The sequence below is a fragment of the Numenius arquata genome, chromosome 10 (assembly GCF_964106895.1).
Source record: "Numenius arquata chromosome 10, bNumArq3.hap1.1, whole genome shotgun sequence".
Classification (NCBI taxonomy): Eukaryota; Metazoa; Chordata; class Aves; order Charadriiformes; family Scolopacidae; genus Numenius; species Numenius arquata.
In genome coordinates this window covers 51819267-51846605 of record NC_133585.1, presented here as the reverse complement: position 1 = coordinate 51846605, position 27339 = coordinate 51819267, and the positions used below count along the sequence as shown (strand labels likewise).

Here is a 27339-nt window from a genome sequence, read left to right as displayed (position 1 = left end):
CACCTCCTCCCCGTCTTCCCATTGGCCCGCTCCTCTAGCCTCCCCTCTCTTCCTTCTTTACCTAACTGGATCCTTCGCTAGTGACGCAACCGCGCGGGCCCTCTCTGATTGGCTTAACGGCAAAGCGGAGGCGCCGATTGGTCGCTTCCGCTGTCCGTCCCACGCCCGGCGCTCTCTTCCTGAGGCGGCGGCCCTCCTTCACCCTGCCCGCCGACGCCTCTCGTGACTGGCGGCCGGTCCTGAGCCCCGGCAGTGAGTGGTGCCCGGGGAGGAGGACGGGCCTAGCGCCCTGTCAGCGCCCGGCGGGGCTGCGGGGAGCTGCCGCAGCCCGGGGGGGGAGGAGCGGCCGGCCGGGTCTGTGGGAAGCTTCCGCAGCCGCGGAGGAGCGGCCGGCCTGGTCCGCGCTGAGGGCCGCCTGCCTCGCAGGCCGCCTCGCCCGGTCGCAGGATGACCCCGACGCAGTGGGACTTCCCGGTGGAGCTGTGCTGCCGGCCCATGGCCTTCGTCACCCTCACCGGCTTGGACGTGGTGTACAACGCCGTGCACCGGGCCGTGTGGGACGCCTTCTGCGCCAACCGGAGGGCCGACCGCGTCCCTATCTCCTTCAAAGTGCTGCCCGGCGACCACGAGTACCCCAAGTGCAGGACCAAGGTAGCCACCGGCCTGTGGCGCCGGCTCCTCGCAAAAAGCCCCGGTGGAAGGGGGGATGCGGGAGTCGGTGGCTCCCTGAGGGAAGGGCAGTAGCAGGGCCCTCAGGCTGGGCTGAGCTGCCTGGTTTACTGAGCAGCCCTCAGAGCTCAGTAAATCTTATGTATTAGCCCTTAATGCTCAGCCCGGCTTCTGCTGCCTCTGCCCCTGCTGTTGGAGGGGAAGTGGGGGAGAAAAATTGTCAGGGCTAAGGGTGTTGTGACAGTGCTGAGGATGCCCGGGAAGCCAGGGAGCCTTAGCTCTTAAGCCAGAAGTGGAGAAAGCCAATACGACTTGCTTTTTGAAGTACTTGGTGTTTGTTTACTCAGCGTTGAGCTGCCTGGTTTACTGAACAGCCCTTGCACTGCTTAATGCTCAGCCCGACTTCTGCTGTCTCGTCCCCTGCTGTTGGAGGGGAAGCCAGGGAGCTTGAAGCCTGAGAAGAATTGTTAGGGCTGAAGGTGTTGTGACAGAATGCTGTGGACACATAGAAAACCAGGGTGCCTTAGCTTGTGAGTCAGAAGCAGAAAAAGCCACTATGACTTGCTTCTTAAACTGCTTGCTGTTCATTTACTCAAGTATTAAGGCTTGTAAAATTTGAGTTTTAGTGAAACCTGGAGTCTAACTCTGGAGAAACTAGATATTTGAAATTGGAGTATTCTGAAAAAAAAAATGTAGAGCCTTTAACTAAGTGAAATGCAGCAGAAAAAGTATCTCTGCTCTACTTCCTGCTTTGCAGTGGCAGTTAAGAAGCAATGTCAATGGATTTAAGCGTTGGAAAACTACGTAATTCTGTGATGCTGGCAAGGAACAAGAATGCTAATTGAATTCTCCTGGATCTGCTTGAGAGCCCCCTTTTAAAATAAACCTAATTTTTCACGAAGGTGTGTGAAACTTGCTTCTGAACTTGACCTTTTTCTCCAGTCTACCTGGAATCTGCTGGTTTTAGTTGGCAATGTCTCAGGCATCAGGCCATGATGCCAGGGAATGAGGTGTGTGTCTTGCTTGAGGGGAAGAATGTTAAAAGAAAGATGACAAACATATCCACAAGTGACAAGAATGTAGAGGCAATTCCCCTTCTTCGGCTCTACTAGGAGGCTGGTAAGTGTATTTGGTAGCTTGCTTTAATAACCTCAATATTTTCAGAGGACATCCTATGAATGGTATATTCCAAAAGGAATCCTGAAGACTGGTTGGATGAACAAACACCTGAATTTGGTTCCAGCACTTGTTGTGGTGTTCTATGAGCTAGACTGGGATGAGCCGCAATGGAAAGAAAAACAGTCGGAATGTGCCACTCGAGTTGAAATTGTCAGGTAGGGTTTTTTCACTTGGTGCATGATGTGCTACAGGCTAATGGTAAATGTGAATTGCAGAATCCCTTTTGCATTCTAGGATATATAAATGTATTATTTTTTTTCTTAGACACAAATTGAGGGGAACTTGAGCTTTGCTTTTTGAAGTACAACTGACAGTAAAGAAACTTTTTTTTTTAATGGTTTATTTTTATAAGTCATATAAGTAAAAACAGCCCCTGTAATTTTGCTAGCTGAACTCTGCACAACTATGTTGTCCCATCTGACCAAAGAAAAGAGCACAGCATTCTGGGGATGATGCAGCATGCTGTTGGTTTGGTTTTATTTTTCATATAGCATTCTTTCAGTGCTTCCATCTAGACTGAAATAATTTTTTTTGGTGATTATTCACAAATAAGAAGTAAAACCTTGACACTGTGCTGTTTTGGTTTTTATTTTAGGCAAAGTTTGCAGGGAAGAAACACGAAAGTCGCTGTGGTTCTGATCCAGAAAAAAACACCGTTGCCTCCAGGTACTAGAAGACTCTGTGCACAGTTGTGATGATCTCATTTGTCAGAAGACCCGATGAACTGAGCTGACTATAGTTTGTCACAGTATCTGCAGTTCATAATATAATGTTATCCACATAGAATAAGTGCCTTGTAGCTGCAGGAAGGTGTACAGATGGAAAGAGTGCTCAGGACCCTAAACTTTGGATACTTTTATCCTTAGCTTCTTCCTGTGAAGTCTGAGTCCATCTGTTAATACACAGTATAAAAAAAAAATGTTCTCTAGTGTAATACATGTGACATGCCTCCTCGTAAGCAAGTTGCATTTTACACCTTGTTTGTTATCAAGAAAAGCTGTAGAAGCAATGAGAACTCCGAGGAAGGGTATTTGGTACCTACGGAAGCTTTTTAGTGTAACTTGGTTTTAATCAATAACATTTTGGAGTCAAGGGCAGCTGTGAAATGTGATGTGTTTTAATCTTATTTTTCTGTAGAGCTGCTGTTTCAGCAGTAGCTGCATACTTCCTAGTGTCTGGCAAACCATTTTTTGTCTTTGTTTTTTCTCTACCTGCTATATATGTTTGGTTTTTTTGGATGCTATTGTATTTTTCAAGACATGGGATATTTAATTCTGTGAGAGAGATGAGGAACTTGCGTCATACCTGTAGGTTGTGGCTAGCTAAGCTACTCCTAGAAAGTTTCTGCAATGTCTTCTGCTGGATGAAGCATGTAGTACTCTGAAAGAACGTGGTCTTAGTTTTATCTGTATTAGATTTTTCCATACCTTGGACTCATCAAGCTTCTAGAGTTTGATGTTGCAGCACTGCATCCCGCTTACTTGTGCTTTCCTTGACTTCGCCAGGGGAAGATGTTATTGCATCGGAGAGGGCAGCGGCTTTGTGTAATGCTTGTGACCTTTCTGGAAAATCCCTCTTTGTACTTCCACACACCGATCACCTCGTTGGTTATATTATAAGGTAAGTGACTGTAAAGCAATGTTTTGCACTGTTTGCTAACAGAGATGTTGGGAGAGTTGGTAGGTTGGGGTGCCTGCTATGTGGCATGCTAGTTACAGACCAGCAGTGGATGTTTTATCTGTTTGTTAGAATTCTTCAGGTTATTCTGCAACCTGACGAATTCCACACAACTCCCCTTTCTCTGTGAGGCTGAGTAATGACTGTCAGACATTGCTTTTGAAGAAACATTATTAGATACCCCAAGACGTTCCCTTCCTCAAGTTGGATAGAGGCAAGGTGTGCTTTTTTTACCTCTACAGTGGTTGTGGCCCTGCTGGTTTCACATAGTTTTCCCTACAAATGTTTTGTTAGGTGTAACTCTGTATTAGCAGGTGTTTTTTTTTCTCTCCGCTTCCTGGCTGTATAGGTATCTCTCTCTTTATGCTCACTGGCGTTTAGCTGGTTGCAAATACTGTATCTTTGTCAAGATATAGTATATCTTGGTAATATAGGGCTATATCATTAGGGATTAATAGCTCTTAATACACATTTTTTAAAAAAATGTTTGGGCATATGATCATGTCAGAATTCCTCGTATTAATCTTTTTGGTTTGATATTTTATACTGAGATTTCATAGTAATAAAAGAAAATATTTTGTTTTTTACCCTTCAAATTGGCCTGTCTTTTCTTATATGGCCGCAATATACTGCTAAAATAAGTATGATGGGTAGACTTCATTTATCTGGTCTTCCTTTTGTGGCTGAACTCATAGTGAACAGTTGCTGTCCATTGGTCTGCCCCGTTGTTTTCATTGCCACCCTCTCTGTTGCGTGGCGAGCAGATCACAAATTGTGGTCTGCCTTAATCAAAGTCTGCAGTGATCCCTTCTTGGCCAAATCGGAGGTCTGGTGCTTCATCCTTTACTTCCTGCGTGCGTCAGTGCCATTGAATATATTCCTATCCTGGATTTTGGTCTCGTTCTAGTTGATTTTGCTCTTTATAATTTGATTGTGCAGCATATGCTTCTTAGATCCTCCTCAGCTTCGTACTCATACAGGTAGCTGTTGGTGTTTGGACAGGGTGATGAAACCTAGTCTCTGCCCTCATAATTTTATTTACTGCTGTCTTTTCCTTCCCACTCCTCCTGCCGCAGTCCAGCAAATAAGATCCTGGACCTGTTCAGACTTATCCCAAGAGCCTCTGCAAAACTTGCTAGTTTTGATGAGGAGTCTCTCTACTTTCTGTTGCCTTATAAAATCCGAATAGCTTATCTTCAGACTTTCTCACGTTAAGTACTAGAGATTCTTGTATGAGAAATCAATATATAAAGCTCTCTAAACATACTTATTCTACTTCATGCTACCCCTGTGTAAGGTTTTGTGTGAAGAGTTTTTGTCTGCAGAGTCTTGCCCTGTGTGGCAACTTAAAGAAGACTTCGGTAATACTTTGAGCTACTTTGCCAACCCTAACATAAGCATGATTAAAAGTAACTTCTTCTGAAGAACTTCAAAATTTCTTTGTATGGGGGAGAAACTTAGTAAAACTTATGAGCGACTTTGTTGCAGGTTGGAAAATGCTTTCTATGAGCATGCACAGACTTACTATTATACAGAGATACGAAGAGTTAAATCTCATAAGGAGTTCTTGAACAAAACCACTCATCAGGTAACGTTTCCCTATTTTTGAAATACTGTGCAAGTTATATTGCATGTTAAAACATGAAAATAAGGGGGTTTTTGTTGCTTAAACTTTTTTTATTCCCCCCTTCCAACTTGAGATGCCTTCTTTCAGTATAGGAAGTAAATCTGGTTTTATTTTCTGCAACTTAAACTTCGATTGGTTTTGTTCTTACGTTTGTCTTCCTCATATCTTCCTTAGAGGAAAAGCCTACAGGAAGAGCCACAGCTTGAAAATTAAGTTCTCTGATTTAAAAAAAAAAAAAAGAATTAAATTTTCTATATGTGGGAAGTGCTTCCCTTAGAAGCTCAGAACTTTAAACTTGCCCTTGATTTGGCTTTTAGCTTTTGCTTTTCAAATTGTTAACATTGCATGTCTGAGCAGATATTTTTGTTGCAATTGCCAGCTTCCCTCTCTTGGAAGCAACAGTTGACGCTGGTGTAGAGGTTTTGGGGGTGTTACAGAGCCTCTCCCCTTTTCCAGGTGAAAAGCTTGGAATAGATAAAATCTGTTTAAAGATCACTGCTGCATCAGGGTGGCAGAGAGAACTATTAGGAAACATTTGCACGGTCAGTTTTTCAAGTCATCTGCTACATTACGTAAACCTCTGGAACTATCACCTCTATCAGCTTTGTAGGTAACAGATATGTTTGGATGTTTGTGAATGATGTGCACTGGTTGTGTTTTGCAGCTTTTATTTGTTAGACACCAGTTCAAAATAGCATTCTTCAGTGAGCTGAAGCAGGATACACAGAACGCTCTCAAGTAAGACTCCCTTAATCTTTCCCTGCCTTCTCAACCCCAAATTCCTGCTAAGCCATAGACTAGGATAAATATTTTCCTGAATGCAAAATTAAACATGTATGTAAAGGGTGAGCTCTCCACTGGGAAGAACAGTCTGATTGGAAGGCTGTCTTGTGCTGTCAGCAATTCTGTTTTTAAGTTTTATTATCATGTGTGATTTAACTCTGATTTAAGTATTCCTCTTTAGAAATTACAGAACTGCCTATAATCTTGTGCACGAATTGAGGGCTCATGAAACAAACATGCTGGAAATCAAGACCATGGCAGGATTTATAAACTACAAGGTAACAAATGTACTTTTAATCTTTCACAACCTTTAGTCACGAATAAAAAATAAAAAAGTTGGTATATCTTTAATGTATAAATGTTTAAACGTTCAATTTTATATTGCTTTTAAGGAGATGGATTAGAAACAGCTATCAGTGGAACGCCAATTACACTGAGACTTGCAAAGACTTCCGAATTCCACACAAAAGATAGATCCTTAGCTAAAGTTTGGGATTATCTTGAAGGACTGGAGTTCATTTGAGATGAAATCATCTGAAAGACTAGATTTTCTTTAATTCTCACTCTGTGCAGGGGGAATGAAAACAAGGGCTGCTTGTTCCTTGAATATTTTTTGTCATCTTGCAAAGCTTAAGCCAGTCTGGTTCAGTTACTGCTTGTTAAGAGGAGGCAAGTAACTCTTAAAGAATCAGACCATACTTCTGTGGTATTCTGGAGGCTTCTAGGTAAAACAAAACTACCCCACCATTTACAGCAATCCTGGGGTTGGACTCCATCAAATTCCATTTGCAGACTGCCTGCTTCAAAGATAATGATCTTAGTGGCTCTGCAATTCCATCTTGAATTTGGCCTTGAGGGACTCTTCCATTGATGACTTGGGGGAGAAGGGGAAGAAAAATAATGTTCGATAAAATAGGGGACCATGGTTTCAGGTGTAGTACACCGTGGTTTACATCTGTCTTTCCTCCCTCTGTTTTCTATGCTATTTGAGCTCTTCAAGAAAGATGTAAAATTAGTTTGGGATTTTGAGTGTCATTTTTAGTTGTGGTTTGGTTTTTTTTTTTTAAAGCTAATCCTTAGCAGCCTAACACAGTTGTTTTTGTGGTGTTTTTTTCTTATTTTGATTTCTTCTAGATCTGTCGCCTCTGTTTTCAGCATAATACTCCACTGGATGCGATTGCTCAGTTCAGGAAACACATTGACTTGTGCAAGAAAAAAATAGGGAGTGCAGAATTGGCTTTTGAGCACGCTGCCTGGATGTCTAAACAGTAGGTTTTTGCGTAATAATGTTTCTGATTTAGTTCTTGTATAACCTTCTGAAGTTCACTGTTACACTTGACTAGGCAAGATACAAATTCTGAGCTCTTTATCTAAGAAAGAGGTACACTAGCTCGTAAAAATGGTATGCTATTATTCTAATTTGCATTGACTGGTTTGCATAACCTTGGCTATGAATTTTTTGAATAGATTTCAAGCTTTTGGTGACTTGTTTGATGAGGCGATTAAGCTGGGATTGACAGCAATTCAAACGCAGAATCCAGGTTTCTATTACCAGCAGGCAGCCTACTATGCGCAGGAACGGAAACAACTAGCAAGTATGCTTTGTAACCATGATGTAAGTTGGGAGGGGAGAAAAGGCTTTGCGAGTAACCAGATAGTAAATTAACTACTGCCTTACCCTCAAATGGTAGGGGAATAATCTGTAATATGCATAAATGAAACCTAAGGAAAGGATTATGTGTTTTTTCTGATGCTTATTAACACTACAAGTATTTGTTATGTATCGGAAAAGTTACTCCAGAACACATGAATTAGTGTTTATTTTATTACAAAACATTCTGACATGTTTTAAAAATACTTACTAAAAAAGTATATTTTCTACATTTCTGGATGCTTGAAAACTTACTGTTTTGGTTTTGGGGTATATTTCTCTATACATGCGCTATATCTGGTGACTTACAGCAGAGAAACAAGAGCATTAGTACTAGTGTGTGTGTGGGTGGTGGTTGTTGTTTTGGGGGTTTTTGGCTTTTCTTGAGACTTGTGTGGCAGAAAGGGTTGCATAGGAAATTGATCTTTGCAGTCAATTAACCATATGTGCTAATTATATGTAGCTGCTCTCCACTTGACGTGTCCCAGTTATTTAAAAATGTCTTTGTTCCTATTGGTGCTATTTGTTTGTTATGCTTGGATTATCTTGTTAGAAACTAGTTTTAAAAAGGATTACCCAGTTATTCTTTAACAGTATTTGAGTTGAAAGGTGAATGAAGTGAGGTGTCAGATTGAATGAGAAATATTTAAATGTTTGGGTTTCCTAAAGTACTATTTTTATACAGGTGGCCAGAGAGGTTTTATGTTTCAAAGCAAATGTCTTCTTTTATGTGCATGCTTATTGGAGCATCAAATCATTAATGTTTTAAAATGAAACCTGAAACCTTTTTACAGTCCTCTGTGATATATCCAAATCCGGATCCCCTGGAAACGCAAACTGGAGTGCTTGACTTCTATGGGCAGCGACCATGGCGGCAGGGAATATTAAGTATGTTTCTGTGTCTTATATCTGTGGAATTCAAACAAAATTCTTTAGCTGCTGATCCTGCCAGCTCAATTAGTGGGAATCAGCATGTAATCCTCTTTTAAAGAATTTTTTTCATTTACTGTGAATACAGTGCTGTCTAACCTCTCTTATCTTGAAGTCTTACTGTTCTAAAATTAGTTAGAATCTACTGCCAGGGTTAAACAGTTCAAGATGAAAAGAAGCTTTACCTGTTATAATATTATATTCAGGTGGGTTTTGGTTCCAGCAAGAGTTTATAGTCTTTTAAAGCCTATACAGCTTATATATATCTTTTATATATAAATCTTACACAGCTCTTTGCATGTTGGCATTCTCTACTGCTAGAGAAACATAAGCTTGACTCCTTACTTGAGATCAGATAGGAAAACAGCTACGAATTTGTCTTAAAATATGCACTTTAAATGTTAATAGATGCAGTCTGAAGACTAGGTTGTCTTACTGTAGTTTGCTATTTTTTGGGTAGCTTAGGATAACTTTTTTTTAACAAAAGGCAAGATATTTTTTCCAGAATTTCCCTTCTAGAACATGGAGGATGCATGAGTTCTTAAAGCCGTTTCCTAGACGAAAGAATGTTTAAGAATTTGAGTGTGCTTGATTTGGAGCTTCCTTTGGGTCTGGACAAAATACCAATTTCATGGATTTTTCATTGTCTTATTCAGGCTTTGATCTTTCTGATCCTGAAAAGGAAAAGTTGGGGATTTTAGCCCTACAGCTGAAGGAGAAAAATGTCCTTCACTCGGTAAGTTTTATTCTACAAAAAAAATCCATTTTCTAACATTATCCTAATGTTTGCGTATATAATGGTATCAATAATATTTTTTCCTGTTAGGAGCTAATAATTGCTTTGTTGAGTAATGCTGTTGCGCAGTTCAAGAAATACAAATGTCCAAGAATGAAAAGTCATTTGAGTGAGTATAGATAATCAGATGCATATTTTTAAATTCAGTTTGCAAAGACTTTCAGTATTGATCTGATACTTTTTTTTTCTATTAGTGGTTCAGATGGGAGAAGAATATTACTATGCTAAAGATTATACCAAAGCTTTGAAGTGAGTACCACCCATGATTGCTTCTTTCACGTGCTGTTCTTCTCACTAAAAACCCATGTCTTATTGCTATGGAATAATGCTGGAAGCTCATCTAAGATGCTCCTAGTAACTGGATTTGATCGAAGTACAAGCTTTGGAGTCTACGAAATCCACTCATACCAAAGAAAGCAAAAAAAGATACAATGAGTCAGTTAGTAGAGTAGAAAGACTTCCTGCTGTAAGCTGTTGTGGGGATTTGACTTATTGGGCAAATATTATTTATTTCTAGCTCACTGAGTTCTGTCTCTCTCTCTCCCAGAAGTGATTTCTGAAACTTGCCTGCTACTGTAGTGAGAGTATAGTTACATTTAATTACAGACTTTGTAGTTATAAAATTCAAGAAATATGGAAACGTAGCTGAATTTAATTTCTGTTTATATACCAGGGAGTCAGCAAAAGGAATTCTTTGGTGCAGTTTTCTGCTATTAATGACTAGAGAGCTAAGAAAGCTTGGTGCTGAGGTACAGCTACCGTCTTTTCTGAAGCACGTGTCTTACGCTTTTAATTTCTTAACCTTGTATTTCTAAGGAGAAAGAGTCAAGGTCATGTTAATTAAGAGTCCCATAATGTTTTCATTAATTAGGTTTCAAAGAGCTCATGTTGTAAAGGGAGTATGTTTGAGGTAGGAGAGATGTGTTTACTGCTGTTACTGGCGGACTGGAAGCTACATGGAGGAGAAGATAGACTAGGATAAGCAGGTCAACTTTGTATCAAGCCTAATTTTTATATGAAGAAGCATTTCTTATTTATGTTTAGGTTTTTCTGAAGTAGTCGAACTCTTCTGTTGAATGATTGAAAAGTTTTTAAAAAATTTGCTTTTCCGCTTCAAGTAATATAAAAAGCGGCTCAGTATTAAAACAGTACTAAGGTGTGTAGTTTTGCCTGATAAAGATTGATGCATATGTTGTTTGAAACCTTAAGATCTTTGAAACCCTTGAAGGGAGCAGGGGATAGGAAGTAGGAGGGAAAAGAAACATCTTGGCTTCAGGAACACTAAAATTCTTCAATTTGGAGGGGATTTTATTGTGGGATTTTGGTTTGATTTTCTTAAAATGTACCACCTACTCAATAGTAAAGTGTATTTTTAATGCAATGCTGGACTAAGACTCTTCTGTCCAGTTGGTGTTTTGCTAGTTCTTTATGTGAAGGCAGACGACAGGAAAATGGCTAAAAATTGTTCTAGCCTGGAAGAGAAAATTCATTAAATAAATGTGTTTCTTTACAGTAATTTCATGATGATTTTAATAAATCATGGCCATATGTAAACAGTAGACTTGACTTGAATCAAGCATTTATATTGACAAAGATGAATTTTGTATTAATGATAACAAATAAATGTGAGTGTCTAAAAGATATCAGTATAACTTGTTCTTCTCTCAATTTTGCTGTGTTGCAGGCTCTTGGATTACGTTATGTGTGAATATCGCAGCGAAGGATGGTGGACTCTTCTCACTTCCATATTGACAACAGCTCTGAAATGTTCATATCTGATGGCTCAGCTAAAAGACTATATAACGTACTCTTTAGAACTACTGGGTAGAGGTATTTTTTTAAGAAATATACTCACCCTATACAGGAAAACTATAGTGCATGTATTTGGATGTCTGACAAATCCCTGCCAGACACAGAGCTTACAGTACTTCAAATGATTTGCCTACAAAAGCACTGTATACCTGTGCTGAATTTTTGCTGCCTTCTCTCAGGTGCTGGAAGTTGGATTTTCTTGCTCTTCTATTATAAAATTCATTGCATTCAAATAGATAGTGTCAGGATATCTGAGGCATGGAGCTTTGTTTGGCACTGTTCAAATAAAGTAACATAAATTTCCTGAGCTTTGGGGTAGGGGAAGAACTCTAATATAGCTAGAGGGGGAAAAACACTTTTCCAAGTAAATAACAGATCTCGTACCATTTTTCTGGACTTTAAAATCCCAAATGTGCTTCAGTCAGACTCTTCATCAGCAGAGTGCTCGTAAAATATGCATGTGGTATGTTTTGGGGAAAAAATGTTTCATAGGGTGGCTTCACAGTAATAATGCAAGCACTCTGCTTCATATGTCTGTTACTTGGCGTTGCAGAAATAATCCTGTTGTGCCCTTAACTGCCAGCTAATACCACTGTTAGAGTAGGTGTGAGTAAAAATGGGCTTGCAGCTTCTGTTAGCTGGCCAGGCTACTCTTCATTAAAGAGTAGCCAACAAGACAAACCCGCTTTTCCTCATCTTCAAGAGAAGAGTGCTTATTTTAATTAGTCCTTTTTTCCTCCTGTCTCTATCTCTAGTTGTTGCTTCTAATATTATCTGAGCTGGCCTCTTTGCATGTTGCAGACTTTTCTACTGTTTCTTCCATTTTTAAACATAAATAATAAGAAGATAGAGGCATTATTCTCCTGGGGTTTTCCTCCAATAAATTACAAAATGTTTATGCAAGCAAAAAATATTTTACTTGGTTCCAGTGGAATTAAGAGGAAACACTTAAAATGGGTGAAGTTCTGAAAACTGGATGAATCCTTTGTTACTGGTAGATGTATGTTAGAATTTGTTTTCCCTTTTTTGAAAGATGCAATCTAAAGGAAAGATTTACTTCTAAGTTCTTGAAGTTCAAACGCAAAACCAAAACCAACTTGCTTCTGACTTGTAATCCTTGTTCTTGTTCTATTTGCCAGCATCTACTCTTAAAGAAGATCAGAAATCTCGAATAGAAAAAAATCTGATAAAAGTTCTAATGGTAAGTGGCAAAACTCCTATTACTCTTTTAAAAAACTTTAAAGAGTGGTCAGTGTTTGGTAATTTTCTTTTATTGTTATTTGTAATCTTCTCTCTGGATACAGAATGAAAGCCCTGATCCTGAACCTGATTGTGACGCTGCTGCTGTGAAAGCATCACAAAAATTGTGGGCTGACCGTGTTTCCTTGGCAGGCAGCAATGTTTTTACAATAGAAGTCCAAGATTTTATACCATTTGGTAAGTAAGAAAGCAAACTTACACCAGATAATAAATTTCTATGTGGTTATATCTTGAAAATAACTAATTAGGAAAACGCATGAAGTACATATTAAAGCCAGCAGCACATACTCTCTTGTTTCGGCACTGCTCTGTTCTTTATCTAAATCAGTAAGATAAGAAATCATGAGAGAAGCCAATGATCTTTTATCCCTAATGTGGATATGGGAAGAAGAGTCCCTTGCTTCTTGAAAAACTTCTGCTGCTCTGGCTTGCTTAGAGGTAGGATTCTGAGAAAAGAGGGCAGAATGTGTGCAAAGTAGTATTCCCAGTAGAAAGGGGGCATGAGGGAGCATTACCTACAAAGAATGTATCTAAGTGTACAGGATTTCTTAATTTTTTTCCTGCTTGACGTCTGCCTCTCGTCTCTTCTTCAAAGACTTAAGCCAAGTGCTGAAAAGTGGCTTTCTGTGACAGTACTAATAGCCAAACCTGTCCCATTTACATACAAACCAAAATTGTAAGAGTATCCACGGAACAATCCTTGCCACAGTTGTTTCAAGAGTGTGCTTCTGGGATTTAATGTTGTAGTTCGTGTTTAACACCTACTTCTTGTTTCTTTTTTTCTGTTTTCCCTTTTTTTTAATTCCAGTGCAGTGCAAAGCAAAATTTCTTTCTCCTAGTTTTCACGTTGATGTTCCTGTGCAGTTTGATGTATACCTGAGAGCTGATTGTCCTCATCCTATCAGGTTTTCTAAGCTCTGCATCAGTTTCAATAATCAGGTAACGATCTTCTCTCTATCTCTGACCTAGTGACAGAAGTCTGTTGTAAGAAGAGAATAATATCTATTAGTGGGCTTAAATATTAAAGAACTCAACATAGTTTTTGGAAAAGAACTTTTAATACTTAAGTTGGAAAGGTATTTTTCCTTTTTGCATTATTTATCACTTTTGACAGCTATATTGATACTGTGATAAAACTCCCAAATGAGTTTGATTTGGGAGACAAAACCTATCATGTTTGTCTTTCTATGACGCTCTCTAAAGTTTCAGAAGGATCATTTTAATGTCTTATTTCTTTGTGTTCTTATATGAAGTTACATTAACGTAATGGGTATATTGTGTCAAAGAATTGCAGTAGATTTCACAAGTAATTACTACTTTAATAGTGTGAAAAGTAACAATAACCCATCCAGTTTGATCCAGAGCCTTAATACTTGCTATTCTACAGTTACTCTCTAAAGATGTTTTAAGCCTGGTTTTATCACCTTTTTTTCTCTCCACTCCTCCATTGCAGGATTACAACCAATACTGTGTGGTAGAAGAAGCCTATCAAAAAAGTGATATTCTAGAACAGTCATCTCAAGGAACCATGTGCTTAGTCCCCGGCAAAACCAGAAAGTTCACTTTCAAATTTGTTGCAAAAACTGAAGATGTAGGAAAGAAAATTGAGGTTTGTCAGTTTGTTTTATGCCTTTCCTACTGGTGCTGACAAAGAATTCAAAACTACGAAGCTGCCTCTAAGCTGGCACCAGTTACTAATGTCACTGCAGTTCCAAATGTTTGAATTCTTGAAACTAAGTGCTAAAAATGAGAGTAAAATTTTTGCTGACAATGCCAAAGCAAAAAAATTAGCACAAAAACTTTAAGTATTGCTTCAAGTTTGTTTTGTTTTTTAAAATACATGCAATGCATTAAAAAGAGGAATGGTATAGAACTATGGGAGGGCAGGAAACTCCAAAATACTGCACTACACACACATGAGCACGGATACTTTTCCCACCACTGTCTCATTAAATGAAATCCTGGAGCGGTGAGGTGTCCTCAGTCTGCAAACCTGCCAGAAGCCTTTTGGCAATACACATCTTTATTGTGCCTGTATATGTTGGAAAACATATTACATAGGAAGACAAAGTTAATGATTTAAATTGGTGTCTATCAGATCACCTCTGTGGATTTGATCCTGGGGAGCGAATCTGGCCGATGTGTGATCCTGAACTGGCGTGGAGGAGGTGGAGATGCCGCTTCATCTCAAGAAACGTTGCAGGCAGCGCGTTCCTTCAGGCGAAGACCTAAGCTGCCAGATAATGAAGTGCACTGGGACAGTTTGACTATTCAGGCAAGCACTATGTGAGTAAAAACTTGGAAAGTATATATGGTGTATCATGGTGAGTCTCTTGTGAAGATCACTCTGCCTAAAAGAAGAAAAACTTGTTGGGACTTCTTTAATATGAGCTTTTTAGTATGTCTTTGCTCAGCTGGGGATAAGATACATACTATCTTTATTCTTTAGGATTTTTCAGGTTCCAGAATTGCAGAAAAAGCTTGCATTGATCTCTGAGCATACTTTATGATTATGCTTTTGTTCTGCTCTTCGCCTAACTTTTGCTAGGCAGACTTTTCCCAGGTTTTTGTGCAAACTAGGAGGTGTTCTTGTTCTCTTACAAAAGCCATCACACAAACAAAGAATCCCTAAGAAACTGTATTGGAAAGTAATTATTAATAAACAGTCTAAGGCTAATTTAAATGTATTCAAAAGAATTAAATCTGATTGCTGTTAGGGGTGTGTGTGCTTTTTTCTTCTTTCCTGGCAGAACATCTGAACCATTAATGCTTATTACTGGGAGTTCCAAACTTGTTCCCATCAAGCTGCTTTTCAGGAATCTTGCATCTCCTAGTTGAATAGGCCACTAATTGTCAGAACTTAAACAATAGGCTGTTTTAATCTCCTTTAAACTAGGGCTTAAAAACTTGTTATTTAAGAAACATATAATAACTGAGTCTTTTCTCTCATAGGATTATTTCTAGAGTGCCAAACATTTCTGTTCAGCTCCGTCATGAGCCTCCCGCCCTGACTAATGAAATGTATTGCTTGATTGTGACAGTCCAGTCACATGAGGAGACAGTGGCCAAAGATGTTAAACTCACAGCAGGTTTAAAGCCAGGTATTTGGGGTTATTTTCTTTTAACTCAGCAGTCTCTTAATTGACTTGTTGTTTGTTCATGATGCAATGCAGAGAAATGCAGTAAATGGCTCTCCTGCGGTAATTAAGAGCCAAACTAAAGTGAAGGTTGGGAATGAGATACTAGGGGTAAGAACAAAAGCCAACAGACTTGATCAGTTATGGTTATCCTAACCACTGCTTGTCAGTGGTCCTTACGTGGGTATTTTCAAAAGATAAGTCTTCACAAGTTTGAAAGAAAACATGGAAACTTTTATGTTCCTTCCTAACCTAAAGAGACAGATCTTTTTCTTGTTGAGATGAAAGCATTAGACACTGCTAGGTAAATGTTTTCTAAGTATAGTCTTTGTGGGTTTTCTCCCACACCCAATCCTTCTCTCTTTTCCGCTGCGCTGGACAATGTGGTTTGAAAACCACTTGAAATCTGGGAAGTGGTGGAGAACTGAGGCAGCGTTCCTTCAAATTAAAAAGTGCAAATATTGTATGTTTAGGTCCTAGTTAGCTGTATGTAGTTATCGCTGATGGCTTTCAATGTGTGAAGTCCAAATGTTATACTTGCTACACCTATTTATAGCAATTATCCTAAAAGGCAAAAATATTTTTAAGCTGCTAGCATATAGAATGCAATATGTGCTGTGTACTCTAAAACAGAACCACATTCCCTATATGTTTTTACGGTTCACTGAAGTCAGTGGAGTGTTCTTTAAACTTATTTAATTGGATGTTTGGGCTTGGCTCCTGAAGCAGTGTTTAATAATCAGTCTTGATTGATTTATTTATTTTTGCCCCCCTTGATCTTGACTCTTAACACGTGATATGCAAGGCCAATGCGGGCTTGCTGATTACATTAAAGAACAATTGAAATTTGACATTTCATTTATAGAGAAGGTGATGTGTTTTCCACAGTTGCAACTCTTTGGCAAGACATGGTTTGTTTTGCTTTGAAAATTATCCCACATTATTGCAGCAACGCCATTATTCTAGTCAACCTCTAACTGAAGAATGGTGTCATTTAGCATCTATACATTTGATTTTATGAATTTTCAATACAGATTTGGAAAGCCAGTTTTAAAAAGATGGAAAATCATTAAGCCATGTTCTTGAAAACAAAAGAATCACAGAACAGTGAAACTTCCTTTTTACCTCATACGGAGTACCAAGAAAAACTTGGCTCACATAATCATGTTGTGTGTTGTGTATGGTAGGGAACATCCAGATATGATTTCTGATTTTTGAGATTATTTTTTTTTCCTGGCCTAAACAGATAAAACAAAAACCTTCTGGGACGTGATCCCTCCAAGTTAGAAAACTTAAGGTGTTGTCAAATCTATCCTATGCTGGTACTTTTTGTTCATTTGGTTGAGGGAAGCATTCAATGTTAATTCCTCACATATTGCTTTTTGAGATGAATATCTTATTATTTCTAGTCATTGCTTTCATGCTTCAGTGATGTAAGCCTGTGGGGATATGAAGACTGCTTTTAATCCTAGGGCAAGATGCCAACCTGACTCAGAAAACTCAAGTGACTCTTCATGGAACAGATGCATGTGACGAGTCCTTTCCTGCCCTGCTTCCTGATATCCCTGTAGGAGACTTGCAACCAGGGGAAAAGGTGAAGCCTTAAAACCTTCTTTCTATATCACACTTAAGTAAATGGGCATCAACTAATAAAAGACTTTCGTAGAAGGACCTGTGTTTACGTTCAGGTATCTGAACTGATAAATGAAATACTTACGGCATATTTTACCTATTGCTTACTTGTAGTTTAGTATTTCTTTAGATACCCATTTTGACTAAATTTTGGGAATAAGGTGTATTGTGGGATTGATGATGCAGCTGGGAGATAAGAAATAAGGATAATCTCAACTGTTAATTAAATACACTGCATAATGGATAGCAGGTAATAGCAAGCGTGATTCAGCATGGTAGAGGATCAAACATGCAGATGTTGCATCAAACTGAAATTGTGACTAGTAAATCAGAAGTTGGGTGTATCATGTATCACACAGTAATGGTTCTTTTCTTGTTCTGTTAAGTAATGGGTGAGCATCAGTAGCGAAGTGACTGGAGCTGTGCTACTCTGATTAAAATAATTCACTGCGTGATTAAGATCATACATTGTAGGAGATTCTTTATGGTCAAAATAATATCCATTCTATTGTTGCCCTCTTCAACTAAGTAAGGTGATTAATCAAGTTTTGGGCAGCTCTAGGCCTAATTAATGTAACTGAGGCATAGCTTGGCTTATACTGTCTCCTTCATTTCGCAGTTGGAAAAGCCAATATACATTCGCTGTGGAACAGTTGGTGCAAGAATGTTTCTGGTTTACGTTTCTTACTTAATCAACACGATCGTTGAGGGGAAAGAAATTCTCTGCAAATGTCACCGGGTAAGATTTAAAGATGCACAAATTGCTGGAGATGCATTTCATGAAATGCAAGAAATTTTCTGAATCTAAAGGCTGTAATTCCAAGTCTCTTAAAAGCCTTTCTAGTAGAAAAAAAGCTAATCAGCAGTATGGTAGCCCAATTTAGGGTAAGCAGTTTCATAAGTATAATTAGAAGAAGTGTTTTCCATATTTCTTCTTAAATATCTTAGATACATTCTGCCCTGGGGAGGACTTGGTTAAATTGAAGATTAAAAGTAACTTTACGTTACTAACCTTTGACATCAATACCCAGGTCTGAAACTGAATATAACTTTTTTCCTCCTCTTCTTCCTGCCCCATTTTTTACCTATACAGGATGAAACCGTAACCATAGAAACTGTATTTCCTTTTGATGTTGCTGTGAAATTTGTCTCCACAAAGGTAGGTGTTTGAATAGCTGTTGGTATCTTGGAATCCCACCACTTTGAATAGTCACACCCTGGTTTAGTGCGGAAATAGCCAGATCTTGTGTCTGTCTTGACAGTTGGAGCACTTGGACAGAGTATTTGCAGATATACCGTTTCTACTGATGACAGACATCCTGAGTGCCTCTCCTTGGCCTCTCACTATTGTCACCAGCCAGCTACAGCTGTCGCCTTCCATGACCCCTGTGGATCAACTGGAATCTTATGTGGAGAACGGTAAGTTTTCTTAGATTATGCTATCATGAGGATACTCTTTGTGTAAGTTGGGAGTCAGAAAGGAGGACATCTTTAAACAGCATTTGCTTATCAAACTCTAAATAGAAGAAAGCTCCTTAATACTGTAGTTGCTTGTCAGAACACAACAACAAAAAATGTAGTTCTCGTTCACTAGATCAAGTAAATAGACTTGAATTATAGATGGTAACCAAAATTCTAAATATAACACATAAGGGAAAGCACCTGGAAGTGCTTCTGATATACAACTTCTAAGATATCCATGAAAAGATAGTCAGTATTTCCTGTGTTTATGGGCTGCATATAGTTTCTGGAATGCAAATGCTTTACCACATGATAGAACCAGCATCCAAAGGCTGAAGTGATCCATGTCCATGATTGCAGTCATGAAACAGAAATGTGAAGCTAGACAGGGTAGGCGATAAAGAACAGTTAGAAGTAAGCATCTTTTTTTTTTTATACTAACACAGTTTAATAACTTATTTAAATGTAAAAACAATTTAAATTTACAGATCTCAACCTTCAGGAATGTAGTATGTTAGCTTTAAAGTCAAATACATGGAGTACTTAGCAACAGAGCTAATCCAAAATCTTCCAACAAAACATTGTCTTAGCATTTGCTGAGTCAGAGATAGAATACACACCTTTTCCTATTAAAATGAGGCAGCCTGGATGGGCTGTCTGATTGTGGGGCCACTGTCCACCTCTGTAATCAAGGGCTTTGCAAGACTCTAGTTCCTCTGTAGTTTCAAGGGTTACCTGGCAAAAAGCAATTATTTCCCAGGTCTTTTAGTCTTCAAATGATGAAATTTTGTCTTCGGCTCTGGCACCTTGTGCCTCACGGCTTCTGCTTGATGCTCCTAAAGAGCTAACTGCCAGGAGGTCTGAACCCCTTTAGATACCAGCTATTCAGCTGTCCACCTTTTGGTTGATTTCCTCCTTGTAAAACTTAATAAAGATTAATGATTAATTTTGCATGAACATCTAGTTTCTTAGTAATTTTTTTAAATAACTCTACAAGTGAAAAGGTACTTTATTTTAGTTCATTCAAGTGGAGAAAGAGGGGGAAAAAAAGAAGAGTGAAAACTCAAAGCAACTACATTTTTCTTGTGTTCCCTCTTCCCCACCTCTCATTGTTTGGGTGGGAGAGGAGTTATGCTGATGTCTTGGAACTTGTTGTGGGAAAAGTGTAGAATTTGAGTTGATGCGATTTTGCTTTTTTTTTGTACGTGTGTATGAACTCTAAATTTGCAATGACTTGTTCTATGTGTACATGAAAGACCTCATAATGCTGCTCAGAAAGCCAACTGTCATATATTTTTATATATCACCCTTTCACATACTGAGATACTTCACGATCTATTGAACCTATATATTACATAGGTATAGTTTGCAAAGCACTTCAAAGGCCTTTCTGGCTGAACTCCTGTTGTTTGTGTCATTGGATTTTTAGACTTGGTGGCTTCTGCAGGAATGATTACGCTTTGATTTTAAACCAAATCTTGCTGATAGTTGTTTTACAGACAGGTGAGAGTGCCAGTGAGTGCTTTTGCCTCCGATGTCCTCCGGTTACTAATGCTACTGGGGTGGCAACTGGATGTTACATCATTTCCTGGAAGAGGTAACTGTCTCTTGGCCTGGGTGGGGAGAGGAAATAAATTGGTTTGGTTTTAGGGATGATGGTGAGTTGGGTTTTTTTGGAGAGGCTTTTTTGGTTTTGGATCTTCCTGTGGCAAGCACTGTCTAGACTTTGGACCTTACTAATTACTGCTGAGCTTGTTAGATTTTTTGAATAAATATGTATTTCACTTATATATGTAGTTATGGTTTTAACATTCCATGAAGCTTTTTTTGTAAGATCTTCTGTCAGTTACAGAGCTGTTCTGTCACCTTCCGCTCCCTGTTCTCTCCAGTCACGAAAAAGTTCACCAGAGAAGCCAAGTCAAAGGAATAATTTTGTGATAGTAGAAACAAACAAACTTTTTAGAAGGGAAAATTAACTGTTTTCCCACTCTAGATTGTGGGTTTATGTATTCACTCAGTTTTCAAAGACAAATGTTGAGCTATATCTTTCTTCTAGATTTTATTTAGATCTTTTATTTACTTTTAGAGCTATTTAGTATTCTTACTTGACTTTTTTGCTATTTTATCTGTGCTATGGCACGTCTTTTGCTCACTTCAAACAATCCGATTTGGATTTTTCCTTTCCACCACTGAAATGACTGTAATTTTAGTCACGTATAAGGGATGCTCTTTTGGTGTACTCCCGTGATACTTTGTATAACTCAGTGTGGTCTGTGTTTGACTTTTTCTTGCAGAAGCTCGCCTGTGGAGAGCGTACCTGTTGTTAGTACAGTCATCACGCTACCGCATGTGATTGTAGAGAGCATCCCCCTCCACGTTAACGCAGGTAACATTAACTTGGCAGCATACGTGTCCCCATTAGAATTTTAAGAACCTCTGAGGTTTTACAGCATCTAGACCTTGCGCTTTCTGCAGCAAAAGACAGAAAACTGGTGCTGGGTATTATGGAACTGGTGAAAGAAACTGTACCATCGCTTAAACTGCCCCAAGCCTTGCCCCTCTTTCCCTTCCTTCATTTCAACAGAAGAGCTGGAAGGGAATAACATAATTGTGTTCTCTTAAAAGCTGTCAATGCACCGACCTGTGTTATGTGGCAGCGCAGAGGCCAGAGTTACCTCTGCAAGATGCTGCCTTCCCGGGAGGTTTCTCTGGATGCCTGTGGCAAGAATTATTCCATCCACCCACACCCTGGCTGCATCCCAGGAAAGAAACAGCCTGGAGAATTGGAACTGCTTACGGGCAGGGGAACTGTTTCTCTTCTAGCGCTTCACCAGCACGAGAGCAGAGGGGTGGTGGAGAGCTCACTGAACGCGCAGAATTCCTATGTGTTCCTCAGTTTGGTTTCATTTATACTGAGTTTCTTCCACCATCCTTTCCTGTTATATTTTGAAAATCGGCAGTATCAGAAAAGGTTTTTGGTAAGCTGAAAATACCCAGCAGCAAGTGACTTCCTGTTCCTGGACAGTGTTAGCAGTTGGGGGTTTTGTAACTAGATGTTGAAGAAGCTTTATTGAAAAGTTGTAATGAAGTTAGGTTCTGTTCTTCAGTCTTTTTTTTTTTTTTGAAAAATCTTGTCAGAAATGCTTTAGATGCTTAATTATTGTATCTTTTTTTTTCTTCAAACTTTTCACTGCTCTTTGCCATTGATTTTTTTTTTTTAATGTATGGAACTTTAAAATGTATTTTGTATTTTGAGATTATTTACTTTCTTTCCAAAGATCTGCCATCATTTGGTCGAGTCCGAGAATCCCTACCTGTCAGATATCACCTGCAAAATAAGACCAACTTAGTCCAGGATGTGGAGGTGTCAGTGGAACCCAGTGATGCCTTCATGTTCTCTGGCCTTAAACAGGTATGAAATTGTCATAGAATCATAGAATTGTCTGGGTTGGAAGGGACCTTTAAGATCATCTAGTCCAACCATCAACCTAACTCTGATAAACAGCCATCACTAAACTGTGTCACTAGGCACTATGTCACATCTCCTGATCCTGCTGCCTTATCTGGTAGTGAAAAATACATTACTTAGATGTATGCTGATGTGCAGAGAGGACAAACTCAGTGTGTGTTAGATGTTTAAAGTAGGTAAACTCTGGAAGAGCACATGGATGCGGACTCCACTTATAGAAGGGCTAAATGGAAGCCTGATTAGGAACCGTTTGTCGTGTTGTTTATGGGTAACATGGTGTTTAAGTAGACAAGTAATAGTTTAACTAGAACAGGAAAGTAGTTTCATTCTTTCCAGCTCCAGAAAGTAAACAGTGTATAACAGTGAACAGAGGAGTGCTTTTTGTCACAGAACTTATCTGTGTTTATGACTTTTTTTTGGTTTTAAGATCCGATTAAGAATACTCCCTGGCACACAGCAGGAAATGTTATATAATTTCTATCCTCTGATGGCTGGCTATCAGCAGTTGCCATCTCTTCACGTGAACCTGCTGCGGTTCCCAAACTTCACGAATCAGCTGCTCCGACGGTTCATACCGACGCACATTTTTGTAAAGGTAAGACGCTGAAAAGTGCCTTGTGTTTAAAGGCTCCTGGGGGGCTGCTCGATTTTTTTGGGGGGAAATACCACCCCGGCTCTGTTCAAAGCTGGGTGTTTCCAAGTAGACTAAAAGGACAGGATTGTAACAGAGCTGTTTGCTTTGAAAAGTCCTGGTGTCGTCAACCAAAATACTTAAGAAATCTGTTTAAGTGCAACAGGTATTTGGTTACAATTAGATGAACTAGCTGAATGTTTCCCTGTTGTTCTATGTTTTACTCCGCAAAATGAGTTTTAAAATTGTCTATATTTTGAGGGCAATGGAGACTGATGTAATGAAATGCTTTAATGCCATAATTTGTAGCACTCCTGGAAAAAAAGAAAAAAGTGTTTCAGCAACCCTTATGTCTAGGTTCTGAAATACTGTAGCATCCCACACCTCCCTAAACTCCTAAAAACACATCCTCTTAGTGAATCACTCGTTCTAGATTTTTTTTTTCTGAAGCGGTACAACTCTGAAGATAGTTCAGTTGTGTCACGAAAAACAGATCACAGGCTGCTGCTTTTGACTTTAAGAATCATTCAAATCCAGTTGCCCAAAACAATGCTTTCTCATTCCACTGCTGCTATCTTCAGAATATTGTATTTACTTTTCAGTCAGGCTCTTAGCAAGCAGGGAGCCTGAAAAGTTTGTTTATATGACTTGGGATGGACTTGTTCAGACATCTGTAATCCTGTTCCCAGGAAACGGGCCTGGCGTGCTTTCAGTTTTGTTTTAGCCAAAAGAGATAGGCGGACCTTACCTTTCTTGCATACACTGTCAGTTAGAGGCTCTTCTGGATTGGTTGTCAAGGTGTTCTAAGTCAACGCAAAAGGCTTTTTTCCTCAAAAGCGTGGTGTTCTCAACGCTCCTGTGGAATCTCTCAGGCTTCAGAATTCTTGGCTTTTGCTTTGGCGTTGTCAGGATGCCAAAAAGCCTTATTGTAAGGATGCCTTTTCTTTAAAACTTACTCCTTGCACTCTCCTATCTCTTGTGATTCTGCTTAAAGTTCCTCCAAGAAACTGTCAGTCTCATTCCTGTTCTATGCATTGAGAACTATTAGCTTTTCATAAATACTCGGAACTCTGGTCAGCCAGGCCTTGTGCTAAGCTGGTGTCCAAATGTGTACGGAGATGCTCTTAGCATTTCACAGGGCAGTTGAGGAGCTCAGGCCTCTGCCAAATGCTCACTGGGCCAAACTGGCATCCCAGTTGGATGTCCTCTGTGGTACAGTCGGAAACCCTTAGGAGTAAGGACAGGCTTAATGCCACGCTTGAGATCAACACAATGTATTGCAAAGTGACTTTCATAACAGCCTTGGTCTTTTGCCTTTTGGGTTTTTTGTTGGTTTTTTTTTTTTAATTCTGTCTTTATTTTTCTTAAAGCCTCAGGGTCGTCAAGCGGACGATAACTCAATTGCAGCTGCCTAACTCCGAGACCTGTAGCTCTGCACTTAAAGGAAATGGGATGTTGCACAGAAGATGTAAAGCTTAATTCGGAAACGTGGCTTTGATCAAACCATAAGAATTAAATTTTATTCTTAAATTACAACCGCTAGCAGAACTCATGTTTTAAAACTAGTCTCTCGTAGGCTTTCTTTAAGGAATAAACATATGAGGAAAACTTGGTGCTTTATTTAACAGGAACATTCTTTTGAAGTTAACTTTGAATGTTGAACTCTTAAAAGTGTTATTAAGGCATATTAAATGTTTTGAGTATTTAAGTGAAGAAATGCTAATTCATTTGACCAAAACCAAAAGACGTTTTTCATAATTAACAGTGAGTCGAAGCGCGAAAGTTAGTACTTACGATTGGAGATTTACAACATTGAAAATTATCTTTTACAGCAGTTTGTTCTGTGCCACTTGTGTTGAGGGGCAGAACAGGCTGTGCAGCAGCAGCACAGTAAGCTACAAAGGGTTACAGTGAACTGTTGGAATTGAGTGGCTTATTTCTTTAAAACCCTAAATCTAAAAGGCACTATTCCTCCTGGGTAAGCCACACATCTGAATTTGAATTGAGCTGCTGGTCTCATGAATGGGGAGATTCATTCGTAACAGCTGGACTATCCAACCTGAAGCTGATATGGTTTTTGGATTATTTTTACACACGCAGCTTCCAGATTAAAGATACGGCTTCGTAGTCTCCTGCTGTGTGAATTGGAAAAAAATGGACATCCCACTGTTGTACAGCTCCAGAGGAACTGGTGTTTAAAATACAGTAAATTGTGTGTGTATATATATATATAAACAAAAGCATTGTGAAAACTTCAGTTGTTTAACTTTCTAAATAATTACATTTTGATTGCTTGGGAAATACCTTATTTATTGTCAAAGTGAAGTTCTAATAAACAGCTTGTAACAGAATACTTCTGGTCCTTAATTGCATTGTTTCATAGCTCTGGTCTGTCTTGTGGGCTGATACATTCATTTATGGCACAAAAGTCCAAAATAACAGCTGTAATACTTGGAGAAAAGCATTAGAGAAGGATGTAAACATTCTTTAGCAGTGAGAGGACTGTGGGCTAATTAGCAGTCCTGAAAAAAATGTGCATATACAGCTTTTCCATGGAGTGCAGAGGTAGTTATATGATTTTTTTTTTTTTTCAGTGAGTAGAGAAGGAAAAGGCAAACTGACAAAGCATGCTGGGAAGAACAAATGAAACCTCCCTTATTCTTTGCTTAAATATGAACTAAGTAGCAGTCATGGAACAGGTATCTTATCTCTCTTTTTTTTTTTGAGTGGAAAATGTATTTAATTTCCAGGTATTATTTTTTTCCCTTTTAAGTAGCCACTCGGATTACAGCAACTCTGGCCCTTCTGCTACTGCTTCTTAAAAAGACATGTTGATGCAAGTGGTGTGTTTGGTGGAGAACTGGGGTGCCTTTTTTCTGTCCCCCTTGAAACAGCCAAACAGCAAAATAGTGACTTGTATTCCTCTGAGAAAGGGGAGGGCATGAAATGCTTTCATGGTTACAATGATATTAAAGTCTTAAGTGAATTGTGTAAATAGCTTTCTGCTTAAAATGGTGAGGAACTGTATAAAAATGATATGGAAATATAGAAATGCAAACTTACCTCATACTATGGGGGGAAAAAAAATTACTTGTTACTTTGCCATAGTTGTAATTTCTATTCTTTTTTTTTCTCTTTGCGAAGAGAATTTTTTCTTGGTTTGTGTGATCTTATTGTAGCTGTAAACACTACAAAGCAAAGGTTTTTGTCCTATTTGTCTGTAAAGTGCTAGGCACGCCTTTTATGCTATGTAAATGACTGATGCGAAGGAAAAACATGCAGGAACCACCTTGTTAAAAATGCTTGAGAAGTGATTAATGATGACTATCTGCTTGACTCACAGGACTAATGCTGAGGGGAATGTTTGTGATTCATAACCCGAATCCCTTTGGAAGTCTGGAGGAGATAAAAAAGGGCACATGTATTTCAGTGTAAGCACAGGGGTTTTTTTTATCGTTTATTGTATTTTGATGAGCACCATTCAAACTGCAACGTATACTACTTAAATGTAGTCTGGTTTAATTGGAACTAATTAAGCATCAAAGAAAGGAGAAGCTACTTATAGACTGGTTTAAAAATAGCTTTCAGGGGGAAAAAAGTTTGAGATGAACATGTTCAGGCTGTGGCTGAGCCCTGGCAATATCCATTTCCTTCCCTTTTCTACTACCAAGTGGTGGGAGGGGAAGAACATGTCCCATCACCGTGGATCTTCTGGGCTACAGCAAAGTCTGAAGCAAAGAAGGGTAGTCTGTCCCTTCTTTGCTTGTGACTACTGAACTCTGGTTATAAGAAGTTCAGAAAATTGAAGGATGAAAAGAGACTTGAATTCCTGATCAGCGTTTTAGAGTCTTGAACAATGTCTTCTCAGGTTGTTGGTTTGCACAGGGGTTTTGGAGGTTCTACCAGCTTCCTCTTTGCATGTCCTAATGAATGAGATGCTTCTCTCCGCCTTCACTTGGGCGATTGGAAGTATCTAGGTAAGAATACTTCTGCTGGGACTCTCCTTCAGGTTTGAGGTTGCCGTGTGTAGAGTAGGAAGAAGAAAAAGCTATCTCAGAAGCGCCTCATTCCTTAAACCTGCTCTAATTCCTCTGCTGAGAAGCTGCTTCAAGGAGAGCAGCAGTGAACCTAGGTATCTGACCCCAGCCTACCTTCCCAGTCCTCCTCCAGGGATGCTTTCCACAAGAGCCTGATAGGGCTGAGAGTAGTGATGCCTGCCTGGTAGGTTTGTCATATCGTCCCACCACACTGGGCTGTAAAATTGTTCCTAACACTTCTTACCCCACCAGGAACGTGGTTGTTGAATAGCTGTAAATTGCCACTGGGAGTGAGTTGTGTAGTCAATAAAAACTAGGATCTCTCCCAATTAGCTTCAAGAAGGTTCAGAAAATAAGTTTATATAATGTATAAGAATTTTAGAGGATTGGTTCTTCAGAGCTCTCTGTGGGGATGGATCTGGGTACTGTAGGCTGATAAAAGTAGTTAAGACAAAAAATAGTTTCAACTGCTTTGAGGTTTCTGTTTAAAATAAAATCTAGGATTTACTTTTTTTTTTTTTAAACTGAGGGATGAACAAACCTAGTGGAAGTAATAAGTGCCACCTGGGACCTGTTCAATCCTGCTGG

At 39.1% G+C, this 27339-nt stretch overlaps 1 protein-coding gene across 1 annotated transcript; it reads left to right on the top strand.

Annotated features, from left to right (window-relative positions):
• The first annotated feature begins 447 nt into the window (after nucleotides 1-447).
• TRAPPC11 (trafficking protein particle complex subunit 11) lies at nucleotides 448-25063 on the top strand. The gene is made up of 29 exons (XM_074154826.1): nucleotides 448-651; nucleotides 1834-2003; nucleotides 2444-2514; nucleotides 3354-3468; nucleotides 5014-5113; nucleotides 5817-5890; nucleotides 6117-6213; nucleotides 7070-7203; nucleotides 7403-7550; nucleotides 8381-8474; nucleotides 9173-9252; nucleotides 9343-9421; nucleotides 9507-9561; nucleotides 10997-11142; nucleotides 12264-12325; nucleotides 12429-12561; nucleotides 13193-13323; nucleotides 13838-13993; nucleotides 14483-14670; nucleotides 15337-15485; nucleotides 16994-17115; nucleotides 17773-17892; nucleotides 18247-18312; nucleotides 18416-18572; nucleotides 20103-20211; nucleotides 20909-21000; nucleotides 21893-22026; nucleotides 22511-22678; nucleotides 24085-25063. The coding sequence occupies exons 1-29, from the start codon at nucleotides 448-450 to the stop codon at nucleotides 24127-24129; spliced, it is 3399 nt and encodes a 1132-aa protein (XP_074010927.1). The 3' UTR covers nucleotides 24130-25063.
• The last annotated feature ends 2276 nt before the right edge of the window (nucleotides 25064-27339 follow it).